The sequence below is a fragment of the Notechis scutatus genome, chromosome 1, assembly GCF_049901735.1.
Source record: "Notechis scutatus isolate UNSWTSFEM ecotype Mainland chromosome 1, rNotScu1.2, whole genome shotgun sequence".
In the NCBI taxonomy this organism is placed as follows: Eukaryota; Metazoa; Chordata; class Lepidosauria; order Squamata; family Elapidae; genus Notechis; species Notechis scutatus.
This window is the reverse complement of record NC_142009.1, coordinates 197,870,102-197,893,981: the sequence shown is the minus strand read 5'-3', so window position 1 is coordinate 197,893,981 and position 23,880 is coordinate 197,870,102. Positions and strand designations below refer to the sequence as shown.

Sequence of the window (23,880 nt, the reverse complement as noted above, 5' to 3'; positions counted from 1 at the left end):
TATAGATGTACTTTCATGGACCACTGAAAGGAGGAAATGGCTCACATGCTTTACCCACAAGAGTGTGATAGGCAACAGGCTTTTAAGGGGCTGCCACAAAGAAAGGGGGACAATGTATTTTCCAAGAAGCAAAATGCAAACAAGAAGCAATGGATGGAAACTGAACAGAGAGAAGCAACCTAAAACTAAGGAGAAACTTCCGGACAGTGAGAACAATTCACCAGTGGAACTGCCTGCCTCCAGAAGTTCTGGGTGCTCAATCACTGGAAGTTTTTAAGAAAAGACTGGACAGCCATTTCTCTGAAATGGTATAGGGTTCACCCCAAGGTCTCTTCTAAGTATTATTCTGACACCTTTCCCAGGATTTCTACTCAGAGTTTGGCATCCTCAGTTTCCTTGCCTGAGCTGGGGGTTGGGCTAGAAGACCTCCAAGGTCCCTTTTAACTCTTGTTAAACACATGTGTATTTTATGCTCTGGACTATTGACATTGAATGCATGTAAACCCTGAAAAATATGTGGTAGCCCTGGGCAAAAGAAAGGCAGAAAAATCACTCTAGGTGTAGGGACAGTGTAAAATATTAAGACATGAAACAATGGAACAATTAAAAAAAATAGCAGAGTTTTATCTCTCTCTTCCTATTTTTTTCTTTCTTTCTCTACTTTCCTTCCTTTCTTTCTCTTTCTTTCTTTCTTTCTTTCTTTCTTTCTTTCTTTCTTTCTTTCTTTCTTTCTTTCTTTCTTTCTTTCTTTCTTTCTTTCTTTCTTTCTCTTCTCTCTCTCTCTCTCTCTCTCTCTCTCTCTCTCTCTCTCTCTCTCTCTCTCTCTCTCTCTCCTACACACACACACACACACACACACACACAGAGCACTTAACAGACAAGCATTTTGGAAGCAGCTCCTTTAAATTTCTCCAAGGCTGGAGTGGACTCCCCCACCCCCTCTGTCAGACCGCACTCCTCACCCCAGCACTTTAACTCACACGGGGAAAGCAATACTTGCAGCATCCATGGGGAATCCTTGGAGAAGTTTTTAAAGGACCTGCTTCCAAAATGCATTTCTTTTACGTTGCAAAAGTGCTCCAAGGCTCAATTCACCCCCAGCCCCTCTGTCAGACCGCACTCCTTCTCACTCCAGACACTTTAACTCACACGGGGAAAGCGATACTTGCAGCGTCCATGCCTTTCTTCCTTTCCCCCGGGGAGAAAGAGGACGCGGGGAACGGAAAGCTAGGAGAGCGATCGCAAGTGAACGACCGGGTTGGGGGCGTGGCCAGACAGGGATTGCCACCGGTTCGGCGACCCATGCCAAATAACCGCTACCCGGTTCTCCCGAAAAGGTGTGAACCGGTTGAATAGCACCTCTGGTGTGAAGGCCAGCTAACCGGTGTGCATGCGTGTGCCTGAACCAGGAAGAATGGGTGACAGCTGACTTGCCAGGAGAGGTGACTCTGTGTGCCACTTCCAGCATGCATGCCATAGATTTGCCATCACAGGTCTAGTGTTTAAGGCACCCGTAAAGGTGAAAGCAAGAGTTCTAGTTCTGCCTTAGCCATGAAAACCAGCTGGGAGAGTTGGGCTAGTCCTTCTCTCTCTGCCCAACTCACCTCAAAGGCTGCCGTTATGGGGGCAAATAGCAGGAGGAAGGTGTGTTGGGTAAGTTCACCACCTTGATTTATTTATAAAAATAGTAAAGGCAGTATATAAATAAATAAAATTAAGGAATGACCGATGTAATACTAAGTCTCAGAACGCTCTAAGCTTTCTTGAAATAGTTGTTCCAATGTTGGATTCATGGATGTGAACCATGAACTGTCCAATTCTGTAGGATTCAGGGCCTGCTCACTCCTCCCCCCCGCCACCTGTCTGGTGCTTTCCAAATCGGAGAAATCTCAACCAGAGGGAAACCATAAAAGGAGCATGGTGAGAACTGGTCTAGAGTTGACTCTGATGCATTTAGGCTCCTCAGGTTTCTTAACTTTTCCCATCCTCCATCTCTGGAGCAGTGGTGGGATTCAAATTTTTTTTAGTACCGGTTCTGTGGGCGTGGCTTGGTGGGCGTGGCAGGGGTAGGATAGTGTAAAATCTCCAGTCAGAGGTGGGATTTGCCGGTTCTCCGAACTACTCAAAATTTCTGCTACCGGTTCTCCAGAACCTGCTGCATACCACCTCTCTCTGGAGGTAATTTAAACGAGACATTTGCCTCATAGAACTGGCTGGAGCAAGGGTGTCAAACTCACGTCATCATGGTGACATCATGTGACATACCAGGACTTTTTTTTCCATTTGCTAAACCAGGCATGGATGTGGCTAGCACATGACGCATCCAGACCGCGGGCTGGGAGTTTGACAGCCCTGGGCTGGAGGGTCCTAACGGAAACTGAGAGAATTTGAAAGCACGTAATGATGGAATTACACTAGAAAGTGATCTCTAACCTCCTGCTAATGACAGAATACTTGCATAAGATTTAAAGAAAAGGCAGCTTAACTACATATCACTGATGAGAGTCACTATCTCCAAGGCAATCTGTTAAATATTCAGCAATACTGCTGAATAGCCTATATAATCAGAAATTTATTCCTTAGATTTAACTTAAATCCCTCGTTAGAAATTGAAAATGAGGTCCTATCCCACTGAAGTAGAGAGAAGATATTTGTTTTATGGAACAGCCCTTCTAAAATAGCTGGATGCTACAGATCTATAGCTATAGATTTATATAGCTCAATTATATAAACTATAATTGAGTTATAGCAGAAGAAATCCTACTGCTTGTAATCTTGGAGAAAACAATTGCTGGTCATGGTTCATAGCACTGGGATAGATGGAAGAATAACACAAATAGAAAGACCTATGTTCATGCAAGGAGATGGCAAATTGATTGAAGGTAAGTACCTACAGGAAGATATCCAGTGATCCTGGATTATGATTCTTTACATAAATTCTATACAGTACCATGCAAAATTTACCAGTATGTGGGTTCAGTTTTACATCAGTAGAAGGTTGATATACAAAGGTATACAAATCATTTTGAAACTGAAATATTTCAAGCCCAAAACTTTGAGTTAAACACACCTGTTTGCAATTTTTTAAAAAAAGCTGTCCAGCCTTATTGAGAGCATTCCAAGATCACCATGTGTTTAATATTTGAAACTTACTACATATCTTTATTGGTATGAATGGAACAGACTTAAGTAGGCCAAAGTAAAACCCTATCCTACAACACTACTTGTATCTTGTATCTAGACCCACTGAGTACAATGGCACTTACTCTTAAGATACTGTACAGTACCATATGATATCAGACTGAATGCATTTAATATTTTCTTTCCTTCTAGACAAGATTTTTGATACAGAATTACTCTGCCTGATTCATGGCATTTTTACTAGGAGCCAAAATAATACCTTTTTGTATGTGTAACTACTATAACGTTTTCCCACTGTTTCTCCTGTGCCTTTTCTTTTCATCCCAAATCCATTAAAGATGAAAAAAAAACATCTCTTGATAAGGAGTTTCAGGAACATTCTGTTTGAAACCACGTTGTTCTTTTGAGCATTGTAAGATAAATAAAATAGCAATACTTTTAAAAGAAAACGTAATAAAATGTTACCTCCAAGTAGATTTCTCTTTTTTTCCTGATACATTTACCTCTCTTTGTCTTTAATGATCTGCTCAGCCATTAATTTCTTAAATTCTGCCAAACGCAGGAGGTCTTTTGCTTCCCTCTCTTGCCACATGCGCTGTTTTTCAGCCCAATATTTTTTCACCTAAGAATACAAAGTCATTAAAAATCTGGAAGGGGAGAGGGGAAGGAGAAACCTAACAGTGGCTAATCACTACCTTGGTATCTATAAAAACAGTTTTCACTGGTTCATGCCATACCGATATCCATTTGACTGCCCAATCCACAATCTCAAATACAAATAAGAAAAGCTGGTTTGAAGACTGGCTATTCTGAACTTATTACAATGCTATGTTTTCTTTTCATCTCCTCTTTCGGGCACAGGTTTATAGTATTATGTCTTTGCACGTATCTTATATAGTGTTATATCATGGCACATATCAAAAATGCTATCTCAAAATTCAGAAACCTGACTATACTATACTATATGGGGTGGGGGGAACCCTCAATATTTAAAAGCTTATAACAGTAAATTCCAAAGGTCATCCCAACAGAGGGAATGCTAGATGCGAGTTTGTGAATGAAATTGCCACAGAAAGAAGAATGATGGCCAATTGGATGTTTTTCTTTTGTCTTCTTTTAAAAATAGGCCTGGAGCAGAATGACCATGAGCAAAAATCACAGGAGGCAGACAAAGCAAGATTGACAACATTTGGATCAGCAGCAATAAAAGCAAACAGAACTCAAGAGCCTGTACTATGAAAATATGAAAAGATACATGGAAAATGTTCCAGCATAGCTGGTAGTTTTGGTCCAATGTTTATAGAATGAATCCAACAAGTGTGGATGTGTTTGCTTTGAGCAAAGGCTAATTAACTGCACAAACATATCCTCTACTGCAGAAGAAAACAACTCACAATAGAGATAAACAAAAGGTTAATTAAATGGGAATAAACAATTCTTCTGTTGAATAAACCCAAAGGGGTGGGATATCCAATTTCTGTCTCCTATTAAACTCTTTGAATTTATTTAAAGTAATCAAGCAGCACTTTCTACAGGCTCTGTGGGCTGTCGTAGTTTGAATGCACTAGTAATAATAGAAACTTAATGTAAGAGACAATTTCCAGATATTTCCACCTCCCAAAAACTCACTGCAGCCATGCATTCAGACACTCCAGCAAAGCAGCCAGCAGCAAAACATGAGTGAATGGACCTTCACATCCACATGTGAGGCAGGGCTTTGAAAGTCCATCCTGATGCCATTTAGGCTGCCACAAATATAGGCTTGAATTCTTAAAAAAGTTCAGCCAGTGATTTCACAAGGGTCTGGAAACAGGCTGCTGTAAAATTTTGAGAGGTAGGAACAGAAATTTTGAGAGGTGGATCATCCCCATCCCCACCTCCCACTGCATCCCCTCTTCATCTATTCTTTCTTCAGAGTTGTTTGTTTGGTCTACAGAAGTCAATGATCCAGTCAATTGGGGTATGTAATATAAAATGTTGGTAGTAACTTGGCAATATATTTCTGCAATGAAATCTACTGAACCATCTGATTGTATCAAAGCCTGGGCTTATACTGTGCTTTTGGTATAAGCCTTTCTATGTGTGATACAAGGAACCACTGCCTCATTCAGACTTTGCCTGTGAGACCAGGGAGCATTGGTGCATTGCAGCAGATAAGAAGACAGTTGGGATCAAGAGCTGCACTGTTGGAGCTGAATGCCAGAACAAAACAGACACATGTAGTGAGACTAGCATGAATTTGAGGCCCTGTTGCACATGAGTTTCTGAATCATGGAATAGGAGATTCTGAAGGATATGTTTCTCTTCTCATCTGTCCCTTTGAGGGGGGTAGAGGGAGGGAGGAGGGGGGAGGGAGAGGGAGAGACAGAGAAAAAGGTAAGGAGAAGCTTAAAGTTAGCCATCTGATTAGAGGACAAGGAAAGAGTGATACTATATTGAGTCCCCTGGTTGCCTTCTTCAAGGTTAAGCGCTCCAACCGAGAGACCCCTCTTGAAATGATTGTGACAATAAACAGTGCAAAGATGTGCAAACAAAGCCAAAGTGGGCAGCCATCGTGGGAGGGAAGTTTGGAGGGATATTTAAGGAGCAAAAGAGTCAATTTTATGAATACTACTCCTATGAAAGCATCAACACACCTGCAAGACCAAGTTACATAGGCAAGTCGTCCTCTGAATGTTTAGCCCCAAATGACTATACACGAGAGCTTATTACATTTTTTAGACATGCTGACACCATCGCAGAATTTCATTCAAGGTTGCAAGCATATGAAAACATATTCTCTCCCTCTCTCTGAACCGAGTCTTCCAAGGTTTCATGCAAGAACACAGCAGTCTTTCAAGACTGGCCCACATCTCATGTTACCATTACTTTATTTACAAATCCAGTGAGGGTAGGCTGCTTCAATATGTATGGTGCCTCACACTGCATCTTGGAGATGGTTCAAATAATTTTAATATAGAGAACAGAGAATAGGGAATGTTAATTCTCCCTACAGCATGGTAGCATCTGTCAGAAATTATTCCCATATTGATATTTCTCCCCCAAAAGGTAGTACTGGAACAGGCTGGAAGTGCCAATTATTACATTTAATAAAGAACTTTTTTGTTTTGTTACTCCTTCAATCTGACCCTTTTTTTCATAATCCCATATAAAATATTGCATAAGAATAGCCAATGATGGCAGATACTATTTCCATTATACAGCAATTAGTTCAGCAATTATCTTTGCAGTTGCCAGAAAGATTGAAGGCATTGTGAACTTCAAAACTATTCTATTTGTTTCCCTGAAAACAAAAGCTGTTATTACACCTCTAGCTCATTAGATGTCTGTCTGTCTCCCTATCTACCATAGCTTGTAACACTCCTAAGAGGAACAAAGCAGTGATTACTTTCAAAGCTCTTGATTTATAATATTTACCCTAGACAGGGAGTGAAAGATAAAGCATTCAGTTAAAATTAAGGTGCCAAATATGTTTTTTGATAACAAACAAAATTAAAAGCTTTATTTAAAAAACACAATACACATACACACACAGTTCATATTAATGTATTCAGCATTGAGGGCAAGATATATAAGTTTTCTGGTTTTATCGTGCTACTTCACAACATCGGAGTACATCTATCTTGTCCATTTCATTGAAGCTCCAACAGATTATCTCTTTTTGAAGAGTTTTCAAAGTCAGACTTACACTAGATGGCAATCTTCACTCTAAATGGGTATCTACAGATCTGCTGGGCTATTCCAACAAAAGGAAGGAGATGGACGCTGCAAACACTGATCTCTAAAAATCTCTGGTGCGTATGACTCGCCAACTTAAGATCTCTGCACAATATTTTCAAATAGAATTCTTGCATTACATTTCCAGGCCCACCTGAACCATTCATAAAATTTTCTTCTATGGGTTAATTTCAACACAGTCAATGGAACTAAAGCGTCAGAAGGAAGCTCAAGCAACTTGAGACCTCACCCCTTTCCTAAGAGGTCTGTAGGGGGCGTGCATAAGCGCACCAACGTGCCTACCGTCCCTGTCCTATTGTTTCTCCTATTCTTTTATTTTTCTTATATGTAACCATTTCATGTATTCACAACTATGTGTACATTTATACTTATTATCTTGTAAACAATTGGCAAATCAAATAAATAAAAAATAAAATAAATAAATAAAACTTACATAAATGAGATGAGTGGAAACATCTATTTTGAGTTCTGAAGAGCTTATAACTCAGTTGTTCACAAAAATTAACTCATTTAAAATGAAATAATTACATTTTTAAGATAAATTTAGACAAAAAGGTTTCCATAAATACTGATGCTTTAGCAAAGTGATGGTTATGAGTATAGAGTTAACCAGTTGTTAAATATTATTCTTAAGTATAATATTTAACACTGATGTTTATCCATAAAGAGTTATATAATATTTAACAATTAAACATAAGTTAGGAATGTTTAACCTATATGAAGGTACCTCAAATGGGGTAACTTACTGAAATTGTCCCAAATTTGTGACCCACGATTCCTACGGAATTGAAATTTGGCAAATGTTATAATATGTTTTATGATAAGCATTATCATGAGACGGTTTAGGACATAATACAAAATGTCATACTGTATTTCCCCTGTTGTTGTTTAACTGTGTTATACAGTTCAATGTGGGCTACTTTCAATGCAGATAGATCTCTGAATGTATTCCAACTTTTCCAATTACAAGTTCTATCATTATTGAAAGCATTAAGGAATCTGGTAAGGACTGACCCCAAAGGTCACAGGTTATGTAGTGTGTGTTTGTATGTATCTGTGTGTATACACACAGCGTATATTTACCGGTTTGACGTACTATTTAAGTTATCAGGCCAGAAACCAGAGACTATTTATTAGTCCTAGTCCTGGCTTAGACACAAAGCCAACTGAATGACCTTGGGCTAGTCACTATCTCTCAGCCCTCGGAAGGAGGAGAGAGCTAGAAGGAGGAAAACCTTGCCAAGAAAACTACAGTGACTTGTCTGGGCATTCTCCAAGAATCAGATGTGATTGAACAGTAGAAATCTATATATCTTCCAGTTATACCCACCTTTCTACTAAATATCATTGGGCATATTTTAAGTCTTACAATAAAATCCGTGCTGCTTCATTAATCGGCTTGTTATACATAATACTGCCTAAAAGATAAATCATTCTCATAAAACATTCAAGGGTCAACAGACTTTTGGAATTCTCAGAATATAAATCCTGTTCTTGCTCTAACTTTATACTGTAGCACAGTGATAGTTCTATATAGCAAAGATACTTATGGATTTAATTGGATTTATTCATTTTAATAAGGTCTAGTTGGCTTTACATTTGGTATATATAATCTGAGTGGGGTTTTTAATGATAATTTCATATGATCTGCTGAATGATGATGACTCAGAAAAAAGTAAAAATAATGTTGAATTTGATCTCCTGCTAGGATTCCAGATTGTTTATATATTTTAAAAGGAGAGGACCCTCCCAGTCTGGAATTTTTGAGTAGAGTTACTGTTTGAAGGCTCCTAGTATCTACTGAGCATTGTCTACACCAGGGATGTCAAACTCAATTTCATTGAGTGCTACATCAAGGTTATGTTTGACTTCGGGGGGTTGGGGTGGGCATGACCATCTTGATGTCACTCGTGTCGAAGATGCCTGTAGTGGCCTGAGTGCTCTGCCAGTGAAAACAGGCTCCCAAGCTCTGTTTTTGACCGCAACGGCCTCCTGCAGCCCTCTGCCAGTGAAAATGGAGCTCAGGTGGGCCAAGTGTGCCCCTCCTGGACCCTGTTTTTGGCCGCAATGGCCTCCTGCAGCCCTCCCCAAGTTCTGTTTTCACTGGCAGAGGCATTGAGGGCCATTCCTTCATTGTTTCCAGGGCAACCCTGTTGGCTAGATCTAAGCACCCCACAGGCCAGATCCAGCCCGTGGGCCTTGAGTTTGACACCCCTGGTCTATACCTATACAGCCTCTTGGTTAGTATCTATGGAGGTTGCTTTCATCTTCCATGCTGGTACCATGTCAAGCAGCCCTAAAATTCTTTTCCATTAAAAAAGTAATGTTCTGTATATGTGGCGGGGAGACAGACAGTATGAATAGCTGACAAGCAATCTTGTATGTCTCTTCCCTTACTTCTAGATTTACTCTTTTGCCTTCATAAAGGGGAGAAGATGACTGATTCCTATGGAAATAATATTATTTGGAAAATTACAGACGCACCCATCCTACTTAAAGAGCAACAAAAGGATAATTCCTGCCAGGAGTGAATACAAATCCCCCAAATAATCAGTGGCAACTCAGTCTTAGGGCATATGCACTTTTCATTGTGGCAGAACTAGACACAGGTTTTAAAATTCAAAATAATCAAATTCAGTCTGGCCATTTGGGCTATAAGTTGGTGAAGTGGTTTATTTTGTATGATAGTGCAAAACCTATACTGATCAAGACAGAATGTGAAGCCTATAAAACAGTTAGAAAATTTATACGTTATGCTATAGCATTAGAATGCTGATCATAATAATATGTATTAATGAGGTATGCATAATCTTAAATGTGGAACTCCATAACCTAGCAATAGTACAGACATAACCATAAAGTCCCTCTATAACAGGAGTATCAAACTCAATTTCATTGAGAGCCGCATCAGGGCTGTGGTGGACCGCATCAGGGCTGGGCAGGTGTGGCCAACTGGGTGGGCATGACCATCTAGATGCCAGACACTGGGTGTGGCTGACTGCGTGGTCATGGCCAGCTGGATGGACGTGGCCACCTTGTTGCCACTCCCCAAACTCCTGGCATGTTTCCTCTTTGCATTGGGTAGACTGGGCCAAAGCGACGCGGGTAGACTGGGCTGAAGCAACCTCAATGCCAAGATGTGAGGAATTTGGCATTTTTTTTGTGAGATGGCAGCTTTTAATCAATGATCTTTAAAATGTACAATTTACGAGAGGTCCTGTGGACAACACTTGACACTTTCAGGTGGTTGCACTACCACCAAAGTTCCCAAAGTATATTCTGGACAAAATTAAATCTAGTTCACTTCATAGCCACATGAACAAAATAAGAATGAAAAAAACTTGCTAGTCTGAGCAAGCTGGAAAAGCAGTAAGGACGCTTCGTGTAGAGGGCTCAAATACTTATTTATTTATAAAATTTATATTATATCATATATAATATGCCATAATTATATTATATTATATTATTATACCACCATATCTGTAAAAAAAACACCAATCTCTTTTCCCATCAAAAAATATCTCTTAGATATATTTGGAGAAATCTAAATTGTCCATGAAGCAATATAAAAAACTAAGGTCTCAAGGAAAAAAACAAATCAGTCAAAAAGTGCCAACGTGCATTAAAAAAAATGCTTCCACATATCCTGGGATTCAAGCCATGAAAGCAAAAATTATTCTTTAATCCTGAATATATGCACTATCTCTATAAAGGTAGCTTTAGAAATGATAATAAAATTGCAGTCAGGAGATTTTTCTTATTGCCGTTCTTTTCTCCTCTTCTGAAAAATCTGGTTTAATGTTTCATTAGAATAAATGCTGGGTTTTTCAGGATGGAGTACCGTTTTGTTTTTTTTTTTGTCTCCAAATAGACATATGATTGCTTTTTCCTTCACTAGTGAATTCATTTGTGAAAGAAGAAATTCTTTGCATCCACTAATCATATTTATTTCAGTGAGTCTTGAAAAAAGTGATAAAGGCAGTCCTTCTAAAAAAAGGATTACTTATAGTCAACCTTCACCCTCTCCTCAAATGAAAAAAAAAAAGAATAAGTCACATAAAATAAAATAAAACACTTCACCTGATTTTATTTTATTTTATAACTTATCGGGCAATAAAAACACTGAACTGTACTGTGAGAGCCCGGGAATCCCATTCTGAACGGCTGCTTTTAAACAAGGCATCTGACCCTTAAAATGTAGAAGATGACGTTTAGTAAAATAATAATAATAATAATAATAATAATTTCACTTAATAGCTCCCATTGTAGTAATGGTATTCAGAGGAGCAATATTATAATACATGCTGTGATTTCAACCGATCCTCCTTTTCATTCCCCTCCCCCCTCTCCGAGGCTGCTGATCACTTGCCTTCTGGATTCTGCTTCTCAAAGGATCAGAAAAAGGAAAGCTAATGCAAACAGACTTCCTGAGACCCACTTCAAGCTTTTCCCCCTACCCCTGCTTGCTGGGCATCAGGCCCACTGTTCCCTGAAGCAGTCTCTGCGATGCTTCATTTGCTTTGTGTAGGCATTACCCCAGGAAAGCTTATTTGGTGCATTGCAGCATACCTTGCTGCTGCATTGCAAACCACTCTGGTCTTTGCCACGGTTGCTCTTGACAGCAAAAATCTGCCTCTTGCTGGCTTCTCTGCTCTCTCTCTCTCTCTCTCTCTGTGAGAGTACAGTAGGCATATGCCTGAAAGCGTGCTCTTCATAATAAGGACTTTTTTCCCCCGATGGGCGGGGGGAGTGGGGCGGGGAGACTTAACATGGCTGTGAAAAAGTCAAGAGTTTTCAAAACTGCAAAATATACTGGCCTGGCTGATATCCACTAAGCACTCATTAATCTCTGTAATAATCCTTAAGACTGCTTACAAGGGTATAAAGTATCCAGATCAATTAACGTTTTAAATATATGAAAGCATTTAAAGTGCGCAGGCACACGCACGCGCACACACATGCACGCCCATAAACACGCAGACAGACAGATTGCGTACTTTTTCTTTATCCTCAGCTCTTTGAAGCAATTCTTTCTCTTTCGCAAACTTCTCCTTTTCATCTTCTTCTTCTTTTCTTCGGGCGGCAATTGCAGCTTCCAGCCGGGCAGCCTCCACTTGTTGGGCACGCCACAACAGCACCTTCAGACAAATTGAGACAATCGCTCTGTTCAGTCAGCAACCCCAAAATTTCTATTTGCTCATGTTTTAGTAGTTTGCCCCAACCCACTAGTGGAAGACAGCCCAATTCACTTTGGGAGAACGTGTTTCCATGTTTGACGTTTCCCTACCACTCCGGACAGCCACCACTCTCACTCCTTTTTACAAACCTTGCATATATATATATATATATATGGATCTTTGATTATTCGGGTTTTCTCGCGTAAGATTCAAAGTATCTAGGCAACGTTTCGATGAAGTCTCATTCATCATCTTCAGGCTTGCTTCTTGGCTCTGTGCTTCTCACTCTGAGAAGCACAGAGCCAAGAAGCAAGCCTGAAGATGATGAATGAGACTTCATCAAACGTTGCTCAGATACTTTGAATCTTACGCGGGAGAAACCCGAATAACCAAAGATCCACATACAAATACCCTCAGAATATATATATATATATATATATATATATCAATATATATATATATATATATATATATATATATATATATATATATATATATATATATATTCTTAAGTTTTCATGGTACTTACATGTATGGTATTCAGCTTTGTTCGGGTATTTTCCCACGTCATTATAGTTGTGCTTTTAAAGTTGTACCAACGTTTCGGCAGAATCTCATCTGCCATCATCAGGCTTCTGTATTGTGTTCGTCTGTGAGTCAGACTTTTACAGTTGTTTCAGTTTTAAATTTGGGGCTAGCCTACTGCTGTGTATATATATATAGTGGTTTTAGACAGTTGCAGCTATCATCTTCATCATTTTGACCACCCACTCCTGTGCATACTTCCAACGCTTGTTAACCTGCTTTCTCGTGGTAGCAGGTGTGTTCTGGATTCAGGGAGTGAAGAAAGAAATTGAGTATAACATCTTTGCAGGATCACCCTAGGTGTGAAGGTCATGTCAGCTACCTGGCTAAAGCAAGAAGGCACTTCTTTAAGGCAGCAACAGTACAGATAGTCCTAACCTTACAACCACAATGGAGCCCCAAATTTCCATTGCTAAGCAAGGTAGTTGTTAAGTGAGCTGTGCCCCAAAGGTTGATGAACTTTACAGTCACATTCAATCCGAAATTGACAGAACATGCAAAGCAAGATGTGTTCCAATATTTGAGGGGCTGCCACAAAGAAGAGGGAGTCAAGCTATTCTCCAAAGCGCCTGAAGGCAGGACAAGAAGCCACGGATGGAAACTAATCAAGGAGAGAAGCAACCTAGAACTAAGGAGGAATTTCCCAACAGTTAGAACAATTAATCAGTGGAACAACTTGACTCCAGAAGTTATAAATGCCCCAACACTGGAAGTTTTTAAGAAGATGTTGGATGACCATTTGTCTGAAGTGGTGTGGGGTTTCCTGCCTAAGCAGGGGGTTGGACTAGAAGACCTCCAAGTTCCCTTCCAACTCTGTTATTCTATTCTAAGATGTGCTGTTTGTTGCTGGAGACTGGAATGCCAAAGGTTGGAAATATTAAAGAGGAAACCATAATTTGACTATATGGCCTAGGGAATTGAAATAAAGCAAGACAGCTTTGCAATTTCTACTAATCCAATGATCTTTTTTCATTGCTAACAATGTCTTCAAACCTCTCCAACCAACACCATCTATGCAAAGGATAACCCTACCAAATATCAGAAACATCTCAGAAACAACTATCAGACTATTACAATCTGTTCTACAGGAGAGAATATATGTTGCTCAGAGTTGAACTGTAGAGTCCTTGATTACTACATGGCATCACCATAGCACACTAACTAAAGTCCTGCAAAACAGCTTACCTAAACCAAAAGATCCAATAGCTGAAGAAGAAAAAACAGGAGTCATCTACAACATATAGACTGTAGAGACTGTAAGGACCATTACAGCCACTATGGAGGACAGACAAGCAGAAGATTAGCAGAGCACATCCCTGAACACCAACCAACAGTCAGAAGACATGATAAAATTCCTTAACCTCACAACACATGGACAGACTCAATCATAGCTTCAACTGGTAAACTGTGATCCTAGACTAAAGTGAACATGGCTATAGAATTCCTAGAAGTTTGATACCCAAACACATCAGCTATCAATAGACACATAGAGATAAATCACATTTATACACTACTCAAAAGAGAAAATGAAAAAGCTAAGAAACAAACAGAACACATTATTTCAAGCATTCTACACCAAGATAAGCTGGAATTAATACCAGACAATCAACCAAGCAGAAAACAATACCTTAATAAAGGATCTACAAGGAAGCAAACAATTAAGCAGATAAACAATCAAGGAGAAAACAATAGCCTAATCAAGGAACCACTAAGGAGAAAATCAACCTCCATCAACACTGGCAGGAAACAAACTCCATACCCATTAGCACGGATGATGTTATCTAGTCAGGTAATGAAACAAGCAAGCAAGCAAGCTTCTTCATGGAGCAGCAAGAAATTCACAATTCACTCCTTTTCTCTTCTATTGATATAAAAAAGAATTGAAGAGAAATCAAAATCTACAATAATATTTCAATGAATAAGAACTAAGACTGTCAGAAATAAAAGGAATCTAAAGTTGGTTTATTTGACCAAAATTAAAATCACACACACACACACACACACACACACACACTTCTGTCAACCTGTAGAGATTTCTTGCTGACCCAAGGATTGAAACATTGATCTTTGATGGCTTTGTTATAAATAAGTTATAGGATATGGAATGAAGAGATATCTGTCTGTAACCTTATAGGAGGTGAGCAGTTAGTAAATTTGTCTACGCTTATTGTTATGAAAGTTAGAAGTCACTTCTTCATATATATATTTTCTTTCCATCAGATTCTTTTTTTATTTCTTGCACTTTTAATTCTTTCTTACTATTATTTTTCTTTCTAGAAGTTTAGTTTCAGTTTTCACTATTGTAATCAAAATCTTTAATTAAAAAATGATATACCAGGAGAATTAGTGCTGGATGTGAAGGAGAAGCTCATTCACAAGTCTATTGAGAAGTGAAAAGGGTTTTCACATGGAAATGGACTACGATTGGCTACAAAAGTTAAAGAACTTGTGTGGGGGGGAGAAATATTTTAAAAGCTAAGAAATAGGTAAGATAGGAAAACATAGTGCTACAAAACATAGGAACATAGATGTAGAAATGTATACATTAAATAAGATGCAGGGGTGGGATTCAAATTTCTTAACCGGTTCTGTGGGCATGCCCTAATTTGTGGGTGTGGCTTGGTGGCCATGCTGACTGGGCGGGGCTTGGTGGTCATGTGACTAGGTGGGCATGGCTTGTATGTAAATATTGTAAATATTTATGTAAATGTTGAATTTTTTTATTTAAACAAAGAGCAACTTTTACCCAAAACGAGGGCAAAGCAGGCAGGCAGATTGAGTTGCTTGCAGAATCCCAGAGTCACTCACAGATCTACCTTTCTGCAATCTGCTGCCTGAGTCTGCACTGAAAAACAGAAGCTTCAGTCCTAAGGAAGGTTCAGCTCTGCTCTCAGGCCGGTGGTGCGATTTGCCGGTTCTCCGAACTGTGCAGAATCATAACAACTGGTTCTGTAGAACTGGTCCGAACTGGTAGAATCCCACCCCTGATAAGATATCAATAGTTGTGGACATATAAACAGCAGAATAACATAGGTAGGAAAACAGAAATGAGCATAGGTAGGAAAATAGAAATGAGCATAGAATTAGTATTAACTTTAGAAGTACAGAATAGGAGTCTAATTTTGTACAATACAACCATTTTTGTGGGAAAAACAAATGCAGACTTTGTGTCTGTCTTCTGCACCTTATCAAGAAAAATCTGAACACAGTCATTTATAACAGGAAAGACATGGCCAAGGGCTGACTGTGAAACAGACGATGAACTTCAGTTGTACAAGTTCCAAGTCAAGCTAAGGTGAAGAAGAAAGTCGCTCAATTTACATGGTATAATCTTGACCATCAGGGGTGGGATTCTACCAGTTCGCACCTTTTCGCTAGAACTGGTTGTTAACATTCTAAGAGGTTCGGAGAGCCGGTTGTTAGAAGAAATTACTGGCCTAATCCTGTAAGGAAGGCAGGAAGGAAACATTCTGGTGTTGCTTACAGAAACTGCCTCTCCTTTAACCCTTATTACATTCTTGGCAGGACTAGACTTCCTGTCACAGGAACGTCTCTGAAGTTTTTCTCCCCTTCTTTGCTGATACTTTGCTTGTGTGGAGTGACCATTCAAAGTTACAATGGCACTAAAAAAAGTGACATATGACCATTTTGCACACTTATGACTGTTGCAGCATCCCCACAGTCATGAGAGGCCAGGCGAGGAGATGTGTGCCTCAATGTGAGTGATATTGAGTTGGCCATACCCAGCCAATAACATGACCACCAAGCCATGTCCACCCAGTCACATGACCACCAAGCCACGCCACCACCTAAGCCATGCCCACAGAACCGGTTGTTAAAAATTTTGAATCCCACTCTTGGTCACAATGGACAGATAATTACTGATTCAAGGACCTTCAAGATCAAAGTAAGAGAGAAGGAGCTTACTAAAATTATGTAAAATAAAGATGTCAACATCGATGATACCTAAAAATATTTCCTACTTACATGAATCTCTAGTATTAGAAGAGTACATTAAATCAGCACTCTGATCATTTCCAAATTTGAAGACTACAGGAACTGGTGGAATATCTAAAAAAATATGGCAAGCAATAGAAGAAGAATTTACAAGGTTTCTGAGTAAACTATGTAATCAAATGTGGGAGCACAACACAGTCTGATGAACAGATTGGAATAGGTCAGTCCACATGCCAATACCAAAGAAAGGAGGCTTAATAGAGTGTACAACTATCATACAGTATCCTTAATTTGACAGGCTAGTAAAATAAGTACTAATAATAGTACTATTATAAAATATTAATCTAATCTACATCCAATGTAGATTAAAACCGTATGCAGAGAGAGAGATCCCAAATGTTCAAGCTAATTTTAGAAAATCCCAAGGAACACTAGACATTATTGCTGACACACCCTGGATAATTAAGAAAGCCAAAGAATAACAAAAAGAAGTAAACATGTGCTCCACTGATTATAGAAAGTAATAAATTGTATCAACCATATCAAGCTGTGGAATGTCCTTAGGAAAATGGAATCCCAGTACATCTCATTGTATTCGTACAAAACCAATACTTGTCAAGAAACCACAATTCAACTAGAACATGCTAAAACAGACTGGCTGCAGTTCAGCAAAAAAATGAGACAAGACTATATACACCCTGCTTATTTATTCAGCCTACATGCTGAATATATATTGCAGGAAGCAGAATTATTAGAAAAATGAACATGTTTTTAAGACTGAAGGAAGAATATGCTGATGACACTACTCTAATAGCTGAAAATGGAAAACATCTGGAAGTTCTAGCCATAAAAGTCAAAGAATGAAAAATGGGACTAAGACCAAATTAATGACAACAGATGGAGGAACCAGTCTTAGAATTGACCAGGATGATACTGAAGTAGTGAATTGCTTCTGCATTTTAGGATCAACTATTATCAAAGGAACCAGCAGTAAAAATATGTTACAGACGCCTAGTAATATACCAATGATGGCCTTGGAAAAGATATTCAGAAGCCCAGATATATGTCTATACCTACAGAGATCAGATTCATATGGGCAATATGGCACTCTATGGAAGTGTATATTGGATTTTGAAGAACACTACAGAAAGAGAATTGATGATTTTCATCTTTAGTATTGGAGAAGACCCCTGAGAATACCATGGATAGTGGGAAAATCAAACAAACAAATGGCTTACAGAACAAATAATTTAGAATTCTCATTCAAAGGACAAATTATCAGGCTTAAATTATCATATTTTAGACATATTATCTGAAGACCTAGTTCTCTTGAGAAATCTGGAAAAGGTAGAAGGAGAGAGAAAAACAGAATGACCAGCAGCAAGATAGACAGACCCAATTATATCAGCAAAGGGTGCACCATTGGCAGATCTGAATGACCAGGTTGGGGATAAACTGCAAATATAATCTTTCCTGGATGCAAATAAAGGCAATTTTGAATGCAGAATACAAACCAAACTGACTTGGTTTGATCTGTCTCTCGTATAGCCTTCACATATGGTTGATGTACATATAAAATGACATTATAACAAATGCCATACAAGAGGTTCAAATATACTCCCTGTCATTAGATTGCTTACTTTTCCTGCTTTCATCAGAAAAAATGCTGCTTAGGATATTAGAATGTGCCTTCTGAGAAGACAGGTGGGATAGAAATCGATCAATCATGAACCAATCAATTAATCAAAAATAATAACAACAATACCCAGAGTTACCACCACTCATGGAGCAAATATATCTGATAAAAAATGGAAACATTCAAACTCTGTCAATTTAAAGAATTTGACAATTATAATTAGAAGACAAGGGCATGAACATAATGGCTCCCTCATTCCACCCATAACTTTTCTGTCACTTTTACGCTCCACCTGTTAGACCTGATTCTGCTCAACTGCTCATGATTAATAGAGCTTCTCTTAATTAGGGTTCACAATCATTTGGACCTCTGTATCTAATGCAGCTACATTTCCAATTCAGGGCTTCCAAAGTCAGAATCCACCACAAAATCTCAAACCCACAATAGGATTAATGTGTCTGGCATTGATAAAATGTTCTCCTCTGTGCTAAACAAATCCCAAGATTAAAAATCCGAGTCTCTTCAGAAAACATAACTTGCCTCCTTAATCGATAAAACTGTATTTAATTACGAGAATGCAGTCGCTTAATCTTCCGAGTTAGTAGACTGAATGTTAGCCAATACTACAGGGCTTACGAACATTTGAAAATCTGTACAGGCACTCACTCGGTAACATTTGTTATGTTTATTCACAATTTGTAGCCCTGAATAAAACATGTGAAAATTGTGCTGAAGGTCATTGTGTGAACTTTTACCTCAAAATGTCTCCCCATTACTTTGAAAAAGTCCAAAGTTGCCAGAACTCTTCCACCGGGATCCAGCCAAGTTGCACCTTGTCTGGAAATTCCTTTCAGGTTTAGAACCAAAACAATACATCATGAGGAGCTTCCAGAGTATTTTCAAGGTTTACACTAAGTGTTTTAAAATATGGTCATGGAGCTCAGGCCTCAATCAACCTGAATGGAAAATTTGAAACAAATAAGGCTTATGCTTAGAAACGGCACAGGGTTGAAACTGCCTAATAAGATCACATCCAGATTTTGACACTGCTGTTGCTATTATCTTTTGGCGATTAAAATTACATAAAAATAGCCATTTGATATAGTAGGGTACTTTAAAAAAAACATTAGCTATTCATTTTTGGTTATAAACCTAAGGATTATTCCTTTCACTTTATTATCTACTGCATGCAAGTAGTTTTCCAGCGAAATATATAACTGGCTATCTAGCTTCCAGACAGAAACAAAACTCAGAGGAGGAAAATGGGAAAACACTATATAGCAAAGCTTATTTTAATTATAAAGCAGGCAGTAATGGAAGGTACAACCTAGATAACTAAATTTCTACTAGGAATGAAATCTTAAACTTCTAAGTATCCCCTCTCCTTTCTCTCATTCATTCACAAATGCACAGTTAATGACCTCTGTAATGCACATTTATAGTTAAGCCCAATGACCAAACAAAAATACTACTCAAAGTTCAATGTCAACTTACACAAAACTCAAAAACATAAATTACATTAAAAAGGCCCAATCTCACAACTCAACTATTAAGCCAGTGAAATCAAGGCTGGACAACTTTGGCTAGTCAAATGTTATGTCGCTGTACTTCCCAAAATGAGTTGAATAAGTGAATGTTTAAAATTAATTATCCCTAGATTTAATGAATTTTTTAAACAATGTGTATGTACATTTATTCTTTGGGCCAGTTACTTTAAGAGTTATCCCTGGATAATGAAGAGGTTGCACCTAAGGCTCTGAGGTAATGTGTAGGTTGCGTTCATCTGAGTCATGCAGCCATACCGTTTAGCGATAACTAGTAATATATTCTGTGGTATTCAGAGATTGTGGATTCAGTGATTCAGATAGTCAGAAGCAATTAAAGAGGACTCAACTCAACCTGTGGACCACATAGAGAAATTCTTATCTACGCAACCTGTCTCTTGTAATAATCCTAGCTCTTTCAAGGGCATTCCAGTAATCTCTTTGATCCTACCTATCCACTTTATCTGTTGTCTTCCCCTTGTTCTATTTCCTCAACCTTGGCAAGCATAATAATTTTTTTTCTCTCGTGCTACATTACATGAATGAGAGTTTCTCAAGAGAGCAGTTAACCTGTATTTGGTCCAGGCCTGATTGATAAGGGTTTTTTTAATTTTGTTTTTTTTGCAGTTCATATTAGTAACTATCTTCAAATCCACAATTTGAAAACATGTATCTTCTTTCTCTCCTGTTTTTGTAGTGTCTAGCTGACGTATACTACACTGGAAAAAAATCATTGATCTTTGCTGTTATTAAAATACCTGTGACAAGATTACAGTGACCAGACAAGATTACAGTTTTGGTGGTGGTTGATTGTGTGCTTGTACATTCTAGAGGAAATGCCGAGGAGAGTATAACACAAACCAATTCTTTGCTTTTCTGATAGCACACTGGGAATAGAAGGCAGTAACAGTTTTCACTTCCACCAAAGTGGTATCTACTTATCTACTTGACTTTGCTTTTGATCTGCTAGGTTGGCACGAGTTGGGGCAAGAACCCAGTCATGTGGTACTTGGGTCTCAAAATGCCAACTGACAAGTGCAGCAATTGAATAAGCAAACAAACAAGGGATGTTGGGTGAGACTGGGAGAAGACCAACCAAATATTCAAATTAAACAATCTCCTAAATTATTGCATTTACTCAATCCAAATTTTCTTGTGATTCCAGGTGCTGTGTAGTTTCTTGATATTGTATTTAGGATTTCTTGAAATTGGCTATAGAATTTTTCCTCTGTTGCATTGATAACCGGAGCATAGAAATGTATTATATGGATGATGCTGCATATCCACTAATTCTAACGCTGCTATTCATTGGGATGTAACTAAATACATGCTTAGTGACATCACTTTTTAATATCAATACAATTCTATTTCTTTAAATGGATTATTGTCCTGTATAATATATCAGGTAAACATCTAAGTTAAAATGATCTAGCCTGATCCACCTGCATTCATTTTATTCCATACTGGCATTATTTGGTGAGCAGACTTCCTTCAGATGTTGACTTTACATTCTTCCTCTATATTTAGAGCATCTGGCACCCAAATTCATCTCCATACAATGTCCTTCCTTCTGAGTTTGATTATAGAATTCTTTTTTTTTTTTTTAGGTAGGTTGGCATCACTCATCAATGTTGGGGGTTATTTTTAGCTTTCCTCTTCTATTTTCAACTTTATTAGCAAGGCTGACCCTATCAAGAACTCCTTTGTTATTACTCTTGTGTGGCTACCAATGCCAATAGGTGTTTTTTTTTAGGGTTCAGAAACAATGGACTCAAGCCAAGATGAAATGTTAAAAAGAATTTGAATAAATATGAATAGAGTTACAGATAAAAAAGATATACCAATCTACATCCTTTCAGCTTGCCAAGACTCTCAAGTAGTCCCTCTGGAATCAGTTGAAAGTTGTGCAGCATCCTTCTAGAACTTCAGGTCTACATTGAGATTCCAAGTGTTGGGGGATTTTATCAGCTGTTCATATTTTTAATGGTCAGGGAATATAAGTGATGACATGTGGAGATGGCTTGCTAGCACATCTTTAGCAGTGGCTTGGTTATAGTTCATGCTGTTCCAGTGATATTTTAAAAAGGCATAGTCTCTAGTAGAAGGACAAGCAGATGTTCTTATGACATCCTGTCAGCACCTTGGGAACTCAGACAGGTGGCCTTTTCCAAACAATATTTTTATAAAAAAACACTGTTTCTAGTATGTAGCTACTGCTCCCCCTTATCAAGCATTAAAGAACTCATGGTAATTTCTTCATCTTAATTGTAATATATAGGAATATAGATGAAAGGCTCTAAAGATAAGACAGGTGTGCAATATAATGATGCAATTGCAAAGCTTCCTAAGTCACTATCTTCAGATCGACACATGGAGGAATTTACAATCCAAAACCTGCTATATTTATATATTGCCTCAGCTGGTCCATTCTGCATAGGTACGGTATATCTTATATTCGCAAAGGAGTCCACACTATTTATCTCCTCATGTATTTTCTAAAATTCCGTTACAAAACTCAGAATTATCGGAACTACTGATTCTCCCAATATGTTACGGGTGGCAATCCCAGGAGGATTTGGTGGGGCAGACTATAAAATACATGCAGAGTTGCAAATTGGCTGAAAGACTAAGTAACTTAATGAGAATAATCTTTAAGAAAACATGCTTAGTTTAAAGCTGCAAATCAGCTTATGGTCACTGCAGATAAAACTGTTACTGTCACATTGTTCCAAAATCATCTCTGTGGATTGCCTTACTGGAATTCTGGTACATAATTCAAGCACCTATGCATTTTAATGTATGTTGGATAGACAGATACAGCACTCAAAGGACACCAGATAACAACATCCTTCATGCAAGAATATTGGCAACCTGAATTTAGTATTTCTGAAATTCATAAAAATGAGTTAACTCATGTTTTGAAAAAGAAATTAATAAAAAAATGTTTCCCCTTCCCCCCAAAGCATAGAGAATTCCAAAGAAAATGTCAGCACAAGAAAGTAAGTGATTAGAAATAGTTTTTCTATTTTTCCACTCGGGAAGTTACTGTAATCACCTATTTAAAACAGATAATCTACAGTGGAGCATGGAACAATAATAATGAAGGAACCATGATCAAACACAATTGTTATGGGGAAAATGCTGAAGCATAGGCTAGCAAAAACAAAAACAAAACAAAACTCAATTGCAGAAAATACGACTTCAGCAACAGAGTGGTCAATGCCTGGAACTCACTACTTGACTCTGTTGTTACATCCTCAAACCCCCAAAACTTTAACCTTAAACTGTCTACCGTAGAGCTCACTCCATTCCTAAGAGGTCTGTAAGAGGGCGTGCATAAGCGCACCAGCATGCCTACTACCCTGTCCTACTGTTCCCATTTATCCATTTATCCGTACTCATTTATTATGTATATACTTATACCTGTTCATACTTATATGTTTATATGTTATATGGACTGTTTCCTAGTATGATTTGATTGCTTATTGTACCCTATGACTATCATTAAGTATTGTACCTTATGATTCTTGACTCTTGACGAATGCATCTTTTCTTTATGTATATTGAAAGCATTTGCACCAAGACAAATTCCTTGTGTGTCCAATCACACTTGGCCAATAAAAAATTCGATATATTCTATATTATGTTCATACTTATACTTGTTTTCTCATACATGCTGACAAAACAAACAAACAAATAAATAAATAAATAAATAATGTTTCTGAATTCATTATGAATCTCCCCTGATGGAAATTTTAATGCAAACCTTTGCATTTCTAAACAGATACTGATTTCTAAAACAGTTTGTTTAGAGTATTTCTACTCTTGAAAACATTACTAAGTTCTGGTCACAATCAAGCATCAATGTGTGTGTATACAAGCATTTTGCAGCAAAACAGAGAAGCATATTACTGAAACTAGTGAGATATTTTCATAGAACACAGTTACATCTTGATTCCAGAGTGCTCACAGAAGGGACAAAGTTGGTAGAGTAAAAAGGAAAGAGCTAGTGGTAAAAGGAAATGTAATACTAAAAGCTACTGTAAATTCATATCCTGAAACTGTGAACATTTCTGCTTATGTAGTGCCAAGTGAGCAACAC

The 23,880-nt window shown here is 38.2% G+C and overlaps 2 protein-coding genes across 4 annotated transcripts in view; one reads left to right on the top strand and one right to left on the bottom strand.

Annotated features, from left to right (window-relative positions):
* Positions 1–4,578, top strand: part of UPP2 (uridine phosphorylase 2) — a 65,829-nt gene extending 61,251 nt beyond the window's left edge. Inside the window, exon 7 of the mRNA XM_026674459.2 lies at positions 4,268–4,578. Within this exon, the coding sequence (XP_026530244.1) occupies positions 4,268–4,380 (113 nt within the window). The 3' untranslated portion in view covers positions 4,381–4,578. The remainder of the gene's footprint in view (positions 1–4,267) is intronic.
* Positions 1–23,880, bottom strand: part of CCDC148 (coiled-coil domain containing 148) — a 168,983-nt gene that overhangs the window by 14,229 nt on the left and 130,874 nt on the right. For 2 of the 3 annotated variants that reach the window (XM_026674577.2, XM_087949965.1), the window contains exons 11-12: positions 11,877–12,017; positions 3,645–3,763 (exon numbers count right to left, since the gene is read on the bottom strand). In XM_026674577.2, coding sequence (XP_026530362.2) covers positions 3,645–3,763; positions 11,877–12,017 — 260 coding nt within the window. The remainder of the gene's footprint in view (positions 1–3,644; positions 3,764–11,876; positions 12,018–23,880) is intronic. The other variant, XM_087949966.1, reaches the window with a different exon arrangement.